The sequence below is a fragment of the Mus caroli genome, chromosome 8, assembly GCF_900094665.2.
Source record: "Mus caroli chromosome 8, CAROLI_EIJ_v1.1, whole genome shotgun sequence".
In the NCBI taxonomy this organism is placed as follows: domain Eukaryota; kingdom Metazoa; phylum Chordata; class Mammalia; order Rodentia; family Muridae; genus Mus; species Mus caroli.
The window spans coordinates 11,377,546-11,389,761 of NC_034577.1; the positions used below are offsets into that span (position 1 = coordinate 11,377,546).

At 52.0% G+C, this 12,216-nt stretch overlaps 1 protein-coding gene across 1 annotated transcript in view; it reads left to right on the plus strand.

Annotated features, from left to right (window-relative positions):
- Window positions 1–12,216, plus strand: part of Arhgef10 (Rho guanine nucleotide exchange factor 10) — a 72,077-nt gene that overhangs the window by 52,769 nt on the left and 7,092 nt on the right. Inside the window, exons 18-19 of the mRNA XM_029480672.1 lie at window positions 2,185–2,327; window positions 9,558–9,732. Coding sequence (XP_029336532.1) covers window positions 2,185–2,327; window positions 9,558–9,732 — 318 coding nt within the window. The remainder of the gene's footprint in view (window positions 1–2,184; window positions 2,328–9,557; window positions 9,733–12,216) is intronic.

The window sequence follows — 12,216 nt, forward strand, 5'->3', positions numbered from 1 at the left end:
CTCCCCATCCATGATACCCTGGCTTTCAGGTTTCCAGTTGGTTATCTGTGATCCTTTCTCTTGGCCATTTGGTCTTCTCCATTTCTTGTGTGCTAATCTCTTAAAGGACTAATCCCCATCTCTGTACATTTTGACCAGCCCGGCCCTGTGCTGTGTTATACAGAATGCCTCCTGGNGCGTGGTGTCTTTGTAGTCCCACTATCTTTGCAGCCTTCCTGGTGTGTCTTAAGCTCCCTGAGCATTGTGGGCAGGCCAGAATGGTAGAGTATAAGGTGGGCGGAGCATCCATACAGAGTCTGTTGTCCGTCCATCTGTCTGTTCTTGGTGGCAGAGGATAAGACTAGTCGGAAACTGCGGCCCTCCCAGACAGAGTGGGCAGTTGCTTTGGAATAGGACTTGGAAACCTGGGACTTGACAGGAAACCTCCAGGTTGTGAAGGCATGGGACTATCACTATTGTTAGCTTGTGTGTGGAGTCTGACTCTGGTGCAGGTGACCTGCCTGGCAGCTCTGGCCTCAGCACAAACCCAGGGAAAAGCTGTCCCAGGAGGCAGTCCTATTGGCCCAGATTCACACACTTTCAGGTTGCACGTGGCCCTCCCAGGGAGACAAGAACACAGTTATCTAAGGAAAAGAGAGCTTGCTTAGCCAGAAACTGGCCAGAAAACAGAGGCCAATTGTTGGGAGTCTAGTCTTAACCAAAGCGGAATATCTAAAGTGGGTTATCCCACCTTTGATCTCGGAGTTCCTGTTTCAAAGGAACCACACTGTCGATCCGCAGCACCGAGCTCTCCTGGCAGCCCATGGGCAGAGCTCTGTCTCATCTGCATTTTCCTGCCATGCTTGCCCTAGGGAGCATATGCCATCTCGGGTACAGGCTGTGGTGCAGTGAAGGGCTGTAAGTACCACACCTGGGATGCTTGTTTGTATGAATGTTAGGACAGGTGAGGGAAGGGGTGTGTGTGTCTGTGTGTGCATATGCATACCTGAATTTCTGTGCACATGCATGTATGCATGTGTATGTGTGCACACTTGTATCTAACTATATTCGGACCCAGTGCACCTTCTGCATGAAAGGTAGGCTGGGACACCGAGGTTTAAAACCATCCTGCACCACTGTTCACCCTGAGCAGAACTCCCATCGAAGGGGCTGTGTATCAGTAAGCACACCACAGCAGTCAGAGATTGCCCAGTAGCCCGCCTCTGTCTAACAGCCCAGCCCGGCTCCCTTTGCTCNGGGTGTTTTACTCAAGGGCTCGGGGCTTCTGGTCTGACAAAAAAAGCTGAGGCCTTGCTTCCTCTGCACTAAGAGAACACACACAGAGAGAGCGGGAAGCCACACTGACNATNTAATTACCATCAGACTCCTGGGGCTTAATGAATGGTTAGGGTGAAGACTGAGGAGTTAAGTACTTAGAAGACAGCCCCATCCGTTGTTTTAAGATTCACGTTAAATCTTCTTTCCGTATGTACAATCTCTATGCTGCCGATTCATTCTTATTTGAGTTGTGGTAGAACTAACTCTCTGATCTCTGTGGCTTTTTCAAACTAAACTATGTTTTGGCTTCCTTGGGGTCAGGGAAGGGAGGGAGGCGGTTAAAGAGCAGAGAGAGCCTTTGGCTTAGTTTTGTCATTCTCACCTCCAGGAAAGACATTTTCCTCTCGAGATGCTGTACTCATCATGGTGTGTTTTGAAAACATAAGCATCTTCCCAGTGATTTTGGATATAGTCCTCCTGACACAACCAAATCAGTTCACATATTACCGCCGGGCCACATGGCGTCTATGGAACCGAGGGACAGGTCCCGTGTGGAGCTTTTATGTATGCACTTCGTTCTTCGTTCCTGAAACAGGTTTTGAGGCTTGTGACAGTACTGCCCTCATCTAACAGGTCAAGAAACTGATGTTTAACTTACAGAGAGCAAGGGCTGTGTCTAGAGACACGCCAGGTAATGGCACCCTTTGCTGGGACCCATAGGAAGCTGTCCTGTCCTGCCTGCTGTCTTCTGTGTCTTCCACGTGCTACAGGGCTGGTCCTAGGGCCCCGGACACCCCTTGTTGGATGCAAGTATTGTATTCACAGTTGGTACTTGAGTTGTGTTTTGCAGTGATGTGTGTCCCCATTTCTCTGTCCCTGTGCACAGTTGCCTGAACTCAAGGGAAACTAAAATTGTTTTCTTTTAAGATGGATCCTGGAACTCGGAACCCCAGCAAGTGATCAAGTTGGGTGTCCTGCCAGTCAGAAGCCTTCTCCTGGTGGAGGGTGCGCTCTGGGCAGCCTCGGGAGGGCAGGTGTTCATGGCCAGCGTGGAGACTCACACTATAGAGGTGAGTGCTGCCAAGCCAACCCGTGCTGCCTGCTGGGGATGGGATGCACCCCAGAAGCAGCTAGGCTTTTCCTTAGTGCGAGTGGCAGGAACCGGTGGGGCATTCTGGGGCCGTGTGTGAAATGGAGACACTCATCGCCTGTACTTAGAAAGATAATATTACCTAGAAAATTCAACCAGCCATTTCCTAACTACACCTCTGGGGCATAGTCGCTCTGTGTCTACCTGCTGTCTTTTTTGTTGTTATTTGTTTTGTTTTTTGTTTTTCGAGACAGGGTTTCTCTGTATAGCCCTGGCTGTCCTGGAACTCACCAGGCTGGCCTCAAACTCAGAAATCCACCTGCCCCTGCCTCCCAAGTGCTGGGATTAAAGGCTTGCGCCACCACGCCCAGCACTTACCTGCTGTCTTGACTCAGCGTTCCATTGCTGTGAAGAGACACCATGACTCCAGCAGTAAAGGCAGTTGGCTTACAGTTTCAGAAGTTTAGTCTATTATTGAGGCAGGAAGCATGACAGCATATGGGTAGACATGGTGCTGGAGAAGGACAAACTTTATTTTTAGAGCCATGTTAGGTTCTTGGCAAAACTGAGCTGAAAGTTGGGAGACTGCACCACGTCTCTACCCCCAGGCACGCCCCTTTCCCGCCCCTCCCCATCTCAGGCATGTTTCCATCCGTGGACCAGAATTGAAGTGTCCTTGCTGTTCAGTCCGCTGTGTACACTGGTCTCAAGTCACAAGGTGGTCCTGACAGTCATTGACTGGTGCCACTCCAGCAGCATGCACAGACATCCATCCCCTCTCTAAAACCCTCTGTCCGGCGCTGGCTTGTTCCTCTTTCCCAGTGTGGGTAACCTCAGACCTTTTAGGCTCTGGGTTTCAGAATGTCAAGGGAATGGTAATTGGAAGTTCCCAAAACAGGGGTGGAGCTAGTTAGGCGCAGGCGCACTACACAGCATTGAAGGCAGTACGCAGCCTTGCNCAGCCCTGTCAGTCAAAGGAGAAAAGGGGTAATAGCGCTGCATCCACTGCCTACGGTCAGGTCTCCCGTTCCACGTCCCAGTCTGTGTGCTTGCAGTTCACAGATGTATAGTCTGTGTAACTTTCACTGCACCATTGGTATTTTCTAGCCATATCTTACACTACTTATTTTACCGATTGCTCATGCCCAGTTACCCCATCTCTTAAACCATCTTTCACCCAGCCCTGTCCCTATGTAAGCTCAGGTCACACTGTTTTGGTTTTGTTTCTGTTTTTATTCTATGGGGTGGGGTAGTTTAACCTGATGGTTCAGCACTCTCCCGCTCGCTGCTTCAGTGTCACACTGCCATCACCATTGGCCTCGGAGAACATTTGTAGNTTATCTTCCGTGGGGTTTACCAGCTCACCAGAGCAGGGCTTCAGGCNGTTCTGCTAAGAGTTCACATGTCACACTTTTAGACATTGTTTGGACATCTATTTCAGGACATGCCTTGGTGGCGTGTGCTGTCCCCCTCGGGGAGAGAGTGATGCAGAGAACTCGGGGTGGTTTTCCTGTTGGGAGTAGAATCCAGGGTCCAATGCTTGTTTAACACCCCACCATTTAACCTGGCTTCTGCCGCAAGAGCTGCAAACTGTAGTATGTGTGACTGACACAGATATCATCTGTGCAGACGCTGCCTAAGGCCTGTAGACTCCCTAGGGCAGTGCAGGTCGCAGAAGCTGAGGCTCTGCCAGTAGCAGGATGTTTCTACCTGGGCAGAGGAGCAGACGTGTGCTAAGTTTCCTGGGCAGACCCAGGTTCAAAACATCCTCCCCAGGATGGCAGTGAGATAGCTTCACTCACGCCCAGGCTGAGCCTCAACTGAAGATCCTACTGCCTCAGCCCTAGTGCTGGGCTACCCCGGCGTCTNTGTTTCTGATTCATGTATGAGTGGCTTTTCTGTGTTCCCAAGGCCCAGCCTGCCAGCTAGCCACAGGAGAGGCAGAAGGAGACCCGTGCAAGCATTTCCTCCCGTAGTTTCCNGGTAACTTCGGTTACTCTTACATCCACCTGTGAGTCACTGTTGTTGTAAGAACCTCCCTTCAAGCACAGAGCGAGCCCTACCAAGTCACAGGTACTATGGCAACTTCCTGGGATTTTTGTTGCAGCCCTTGCTGGCACCAGTGACATCATTCAAGTTCCTAGAAAGTCCCAAGAACCTGTGTAGACATGCTCCACAGGGAAGATCTGACGAGTAGCAGTCCTCACCTCGCTGGTTCTGTGTCTAAACTAGNCCAGCTGAGTGTCACAGGATGCTCGTCTGGGTCTCTAAGTCAGGGGCTACTTTGTTGGTGACGGGAAACGCCCACCACATCCAGCACAGCACACTGGAGCCCAACGGAACCGCAGCTGCCATGTTTCATCAGGATGAAATCTTGCTAAAAGAAATATCCAAGAGCCAGAGTAGTGATTTGTTAGTCACCAGTTTTATACTGAGACATAGTAACACTATCTTAAGATGTTTTTTCCCAAATGGCAACATTATATCCTCCTCCTCCTCTTACTCCTCCTTCTCTTCCTCTTCTTCCTCCTCTTCATCCTCCTCCTCTTCCTCCTCTTCCTCATCATCATCACTGTTATTCGTATTACTATAGTAAACTAAAACCAAAAGTGCTAGGGGATGCTCTCTGCAGCCTTCCTCTGAAAGCAACCAAGACAAGGTAGCATTCCCTGCCTGCTTTATAATGCCACATGCTGTAGAGAGGCTCAGTGCTGGAGATTTCCAAGGCTCAGCGAGTAGAGCATTCAGATCCAAGTACCAGTCCCCTCTGTGTAATTTTTTAGCCCCAAAATAACTAGACACATTTATAGAGAGAAGCAAAACCTGCTTTTCTGGGAAAACGAGATTCATGTTGTTCCCGTTTTGTGGGCAGCCACAGCTGAGATGTGGGTGCAGCCCGGGATCTCAACCCGTGTTCACCCAGCTGGGGCGGGGGTGCTGCTGCTGGGGGGAGCCAGCTGCCTTCCTGCACAGACTGTGAGCCTACAGCTAAGCCTGGGTCGTGGAGGGTGGGGAGCACTGGGAACCATTAGGGAGGAGGCCCTGAGGGCATCCTCACAGCTGCTGCAGGGCTGAACGGGAAAGCTCATAGGCCAGGGCGTCCTGGGTTTGGAGTCTCTAACCTGGCAGCCTGGGTCAGAATGCCTCCCAAAGGACAGGTCTGCCTCCTGCCAGGCATGAGGGCGGTTCCTATGCTGACTGTCACGTAAGGAGGAACTCTATTCTCTACATGTTATTTTGTGAGTGTGTGTGTGTGTGTGTGTGTGTGTGTGTGTTTGTGTGCACACGTGCAGGTGCTCACAAAGGCCAAAAAGGGTGTTAGACCCTCTGTAGCTGAAGTTACGGGCCCCTGTGAGCAATCAAACTTGGGAGCTTAGGAGGCAAACTTTGGTNGTCTGCAAGAGTGGTATGTGATCTTAATCCCTGAGCGTCTCTCCAGCCCCTTGCCATCTTTTCTCTTTCCCAGCTGCGTGTTAGCTTTCCTTCTTACCTTTGAGTGTGTGTGTGTGTGTGTGTGTGTGTTTAAAAATCTAGTCTCAAAAAGCTAATACCAGTCTAAAGCAATCTATGTTTATAGGCTGGTGTTCTGGGGTTCCAGTAGATGCTAACTTCCCAGCTGTTTTTCCTAGAGCCATGGGGCACAGTTATGGCATCATTACTGGAGAAGCTTAACTGAAGGCTGCTTTCCTTGCTCTTGAGTTTCCACCAGTTATGGTGCTTTTTACTAGACTCAGGTGGATAGAAGGAAAGGGATACAGGGACAGACAGGATGAACAGCCAGGACAAGGATACAGCAACCCCGCAGTAGTTTTCAGCCACGGTCATCCTTGTGACAGTTAACAGAGCAGCACAGGCCAGGGCTCCACCCATCCATCCCGGCATCCCTGTGACCTCCGAGGCATGCTCAGAAACTGTTTCCCAGGGAGGGAAGGAACAGGCCCTGGGCCTGCGTCCCTGCTTTCAAACAGGACATCAGACTTAGGGGATCCACGCCCAGGATCACGGAGCTGAACCAATGCCGTCCTGGTCCTTCATCCAGCACCAGTACATACTGCNGTGTACCTGCCAAGTGCCAGATACCNTAGAGCAGACCCTGGCAATGTGCCCAGCCACGGGACAGTCTCGGGTGCTGTGGAGCTCTGGGGACTCCATTAGGCCCAGCCCTCAGCAGGCATGGTAAAGCCATGCCCAGGTCAGAACTGGCCTTGTAATGTTCAAGCACTGTATCTTCCCTGAGTCTGTGTATATGACTATGGTTGCAAAAAGCAAACCATAGGGCCTTGTCACCACCTCCATCAAGATAAGCAGAGTTCACGAGGAAGGCATGGGAAGGGATACCACAGAGAGTGTCATAGTGATGTGACTCCAGGAGGAACTGTAGTCCTCAGGCTGAAGTGTGGACCAAGTGGATGAGGGGTGAGAGGGCAGAGCGGGTCTGACAGGGCCAGGAGGACCCCACAGTAGCAGGAACCTAGATCTCTCAGCCCAGTGTATGGGATCCAGGGCAAGAGGTCTGGGCTTCCTCCCAGCTTCCTGGTCTGCAGGCANAGATGGGAACAGCCAGGTCTGCTGGAGCTAGTGCCTTGGTCCTTAAGCNCCTGATGCAGACTTCACATCGCCCACTTGCCATGTGNTATTGAGCATCCAGGAACCCTAGATACAGACCAGGCGTTATGAAATGTGCTTTCTTGGAAGATGACACTGCCAGTCCATCAAGTGCTTGAGAAGGTTGCTGGGGATTGGAGACCCTAGAGCTGCAGCTGGCCACATGTGCTTCCAGGGAAGGCTGGGTAGGTGCGTGACATGGAGAGGAAGGAGGGACCTGTTGTTTGATCCTCCTGTTTCTTGTTCTGCTTTCTCAAGCCTCCCTGGAAGTCCTGTGACTCAGCTTCCACAGGTTTCCTGGGGCAGTCACTGTTCCACCCTGAACTCAAATGAGGGGCAGCCCTGATCAAGATTTGTGTCCCCAAANGCACAGAGGACCATCTANCCCTGCAGACAGTTCTGCACCCTCCGTGAGCACAGGACAATGNGTGGGAAGGGAAGGCTCCTTCAGCACTTACAGAAACAAGGTCATGCAAGGCAAACTGTCCTGCCTTGACCTCCACCAGAGGCTTGGCAGAATAACTGCAATGAGGAAGTGATGCTANTTTCCAGAGACCAGGGAAGCTGGGCAGGTATGAGCTTAGCTGTGTCATGAGAACAGTACACAGAGCAGTCTGACCCTCCACTGACCCCACGTCCCTTGCTTGGACCAGGCATGAGATTCAGAGCCACCTCTTTCTCCAGTCCCTGGCACTGGATCACAGCCCTCCCCCGCCCCCCCCCCCAGGACACCCCAGCTGCCTCCGGGGCAGAGTCCTGGGCAGGGGACGTTTATTCCTTGTGTCTGGATTACAAGCTCCACGTGGAAGGTCCCTGCTTCTTTGTGCCCTGAGTTCAATCGCAGTGATCTACCCATTGTGCTATGACCAGAGTTACGCAGGAAGCAGAGGTGTCTGTAGATCCAGACTTCCTCCTCCAGTGATGCCTGACTGTGCAGGGTGTGGGTGGGTGGACGGGTGTGCATCTCAGAACCCTGAAGACCATGCCAGCACCGAGACTAGTGGGCACCAGCCTTCTTCAGCATCCCAGCAAGTGTCCCTGTATCCAGCCTGAGCTCCAGAATGAAGCAGACAGCCCCTGTGGGGGTGGCAATGCCAGCCACAGAGTCCATTCTCCGTGCGAAGGCATCTAGGAAGAACTGTCCCCAGGGCCGTCCAGTGAACATCAGACAGACTGTGCACAGCATGAACCCACAAAGAGGAGTCTAGGGGCCAGGCCAGTGCTAGCGTCTCAGGGCACATAGAGGAAGCTGTGTGTTGGCATGGCAACAAGCGTAAGTGAACACACAAAGAGGACTCAGGGGCCCGCCTCCTCATCTGCCCACAGAGTTGACTGTTATTACCTGGGATGCTGGGGTTGGGCTGAGTGGGTGTTGTCGGGTTGGACAGAGGAGGAGAATTTGCTAAGCTATAGTCTTGAATACAGAATCCCTAAGGAATCTGGGACAACATTGGCAGATTTAAAAAATCAAACAAAACATCATCAACAACAACAACAACAAAAAAACCCTAAAATTCAGCAAGGTCGGAGGTTACAAGATCAATATCCAAAAATCAATCTAGTTTGTGTNTGCCAGCATCAAGCAGCCTGAAAAACAGGCTGAGGAGACAAGGTTGGGAGACATCCCCTTACAGCTCCTAACCTGGGTTCTGCCACCCACATACAAGCAAAGCCACTCCTACCCTGGAATCTTCCATTGAAACCAGATACAGTTAACGCAGGCTGTAGCTTAGCTCAGCCCGGCTCTTCTGGGAGCATCTGTGTGGGTGTGGGTTACTGCAACCTTGGCAAGCCTGTTCTTTGCGATTGATGGGTCATGTGCTGTGCACCCTTGTTCTCTTAGGACACAGAGCTATGCCTGTCCCTGTCTCTCCCCTGACCCCCACCCCTGAGCATTTTAAGTTGTTGAGATTTAGAGAGGCAAGATTGATGCTGACTGAATTACTTGACTTTCTTTGGTGCTGTTACGCTGCACCTTAACTTGGCTTTGGCCTCTACACCCACTCTGGTCTCAAGATGACCGTATAGCTGAGGTTTGCCAGGAAGGCCTTGTGCAGTAACGGTGCTGTGAGGGTGCCCATTGGGGAATGAGTGCCCTGTGGGCAGGGCTGCTTGCTTCAGGCAGGGCTCAAGGGAAGCAACCCTAGGACTGTTACGTCTGAGGGAGAGTGGCAGGCTTAATCTGGATTGGAGAGAAGAACCAGCCTCCTCCCAGGAACCCACGGCTGTGCTGCTCAGTGGGCTGTGTCTCCTTAGGGATGTAAGCCAGCAGCCATTCGTCCTGTAGTCCCCTTTCATGTTGTGTTGAGTTTGTTCTCTCAGCTTGTGAAGGTACCATGATAAAAGGCAAGTAGTGTTGGATTCTATGAGTGACTTGCCTGCTCGGGGAAGCCACAAGAGCATTGTGCCCACGGGTGCTATTCTGTGGCTGTGGACGGAGGCCGGTGCTCTGACAGTCACGGGTTTGATCTCCACCCGGACCCCATGATCCCCAGGAGTGACTCAGCCTAGCCCCACCATGTGACATCTTTGCCCTTAGCACTGTTGTAGACTCTGGCTGTACCCCTCGATACCCTGTGTGACCTCATTTCCTCCACTCCCCCAGAATCAGCTGGAGGCCCACCAAGATGAAGGGATGGTCATCTCCCACATGGCTGTGGCTGGCGTTGGCATCTGGATTGCCTTCACCTCGGGGTCCACCCTCCGCCTCTTCCACACAGAGACCTTGAAGCACCTGCAGGATGTCAACATTGATGCCCCCGTGCATAGCATGCTGCCAGGTACTGCCCCCAGGAAGGGAGGGTTCTGATGTCCCTGGCCCTCGTACAGCCTGCAGCCGGGTCCCTCAGAAGGAAGGGGAAAGGGCAGCAGATGTTCAAGGGACAGCAGCTGCTAAGGCACATATAGCCAATGTGGTCCATAGCCCCCGGGTGTTCACATGTGCCCTGTGTGTATAGGTGCACAGCTACTGTGTGTAGNACTTGGCATGGCTTCATGTGTGAGCCTGTATATGAACATGTAGCCTGTAAAGACAGGTATACATCCTGTCTACAAATATAATGAAGACTGCATTAATGGCCACAGTGGACCATATAGGGGCACCAGAGGCAAGACCGGGAAAAATGAATCGTCCTAAATATATCCATGGCCAATAGGAATCACTGAAAACTTTGAACAGGGAGAGGAGAGAGGCCAGGCCAGGGTGGATTTGGGGAGGATGGTCTTGTAGGGAGAGGCTCAAGTGCATCTTGCCTGCCCTTTGTCCACAGGGTCCTGCCTAACAGGGCTGCAGGGGGAGCATGGGAGAAAGATGGGGACAGTGAGCACAGGAATGGGCGGAGTTAGAAAGTAAGTGATGGGTGTGGGGGCGTGGCCACCTGTCAACTCATGTGTTGGATAGCGTTTACAAGTGATTTGTAGCTAAGCCATTCCAGGCGCCTTGGAAAAGCATAACAACAACTCTGGGGTCATGATGCCGAAAGGGTACACACCCACCCTTGGCATGAGGAGTGATGGGGAGGCAGAGAGGCAAGAAAGGTGCCAACTGATAAGATCTGCTGAGATCTGAGGACACAATTCCCGGTGGGATTGGCCGCTGACCGTTTTTAGACATTGTAGGCTATTTTATTTCGTTAGGAATATGGAGGGTTTTTTTTTAATATATATTATTTTTAGAAAACAAAAGTGATTCAGCATCAAGGCTGCCCCCCGCCCCCCGTAAGCATGCGTCTGTGGATCATCTGGACAGGTGTTTGCTGTTGGCATCTGTCCTCGCCCTTGACAGAAACCGTGTCAGAGTCACCAGCCACCAGCACATGCTCGCATCCGGCCAGTGAATGCCCTGCACTCTCTATTGACATGGAAAGGGACAGGAGTTAGATTGTTCTGGGGCCCAGATCCTGACTCTGGTGCCCTGTGGCCTCCAGGGAAGCAGCTGTGGTTGCCATGGTTCCTGGAATCCTGAGAACCAACCACAGGAATGTGTGGGGCCACACAGTGCCTGCATCCCAGGGCAGGGGAAGGGGGCGAGGGGGAGGGGTGGGGCCGCCTTGTGTTCATCTGCCTGCAGTTATTGTCAGAGACTGGGAGAAGGAGGCATTGGCCAGTGAGTGAAGTGCGTGTGTGTGTGTGTGTGTGTGTGTGTGTGTGTGTGTATGTATGTATGTGTGAGTGTGTGTGTTTATGAAAATAATCCTTGTACATGATACAGTGCAACAGCAAGACCATCAGGTGAACAGTGAGGCAGTTGTGAGGCTCTCCATCTTGCTGACCCTCTGTTAACCGGTGTTTCCCATGACCTCCGTGTCTACCTAATTTTAAAAAATGACCCGTGGGCTGCTCTCCTCTGTCCATCTTCCGAGCAGATCCACTGGCAATCCTTGCTACTGACTCAGGCCAGCAGGGTACNTGCAAACGTGCAAGGGCACGCTTGCCCACTTCCTCTCCCCTGCCTGGTACTGACCCGGTGTGGGTACAGGCTCCTCCCTCCCGGGCAGGCAGCCAGTGCTGATTGGGAAACACTGACTAACTGGCCGGCTCGGGTGTGCAGTGTTCTGTCTGCAGCTGAGGTGCACTGCAGGGCACTCTTGTGTTTCTTTCCGCTCGCCCTGTAGCCATGGCTGCCCCTCCTCAGCCTCCTGCTCTGTTTCCAGTTGGCCAAACATTGACTGGTCCCAACCTTCCCTACAAAGCCTGGCCCTCCTTGGCACCACCAGATTCATGGGACTGTTTTCTATTTTCCAGAGGCCCGCCCACCTCACCGATCAGAGGGCATGCCAGAGTCTCTTGAAAGTGTTATGGTTTGAATACAGCACTGCCCCTTGACAGCCTGTGGGTTTAAGGTTAGGGACAGTTGGACCATGAGGGCTCTGGCCTAATCCAACAGTGGCTTCATACTTCAATGGTGTTGAGAGGTAGAGGAAACTAGGAAATGGGGTGTAGTTAGAGGAGGCATGTTGCTGGAAGAATGCCTTGGACACATGCCCCCCACCCCACTCCTCCACACAGCTCCTAACCTTTCTCAGCTATCATGAGATGAACAGCTTTCCTCCACACACNCTTCTGTCATATGCTGGCTTGCCAGCAGCATAGAAGCCATGGAGCTACTGAAAGCATGGGCCGGAGTCATTTGTCCTTTTAAGTTGCTAATGTCAGGTATTTGGTCACAGCCATGGACGATGAACTGATACAAGTCATGTTGGACACAGCAGGGGGGAGGGAGGGGAGACCCTCTGTCACGGATTTTGATCTGCTTCTGTGTAGCT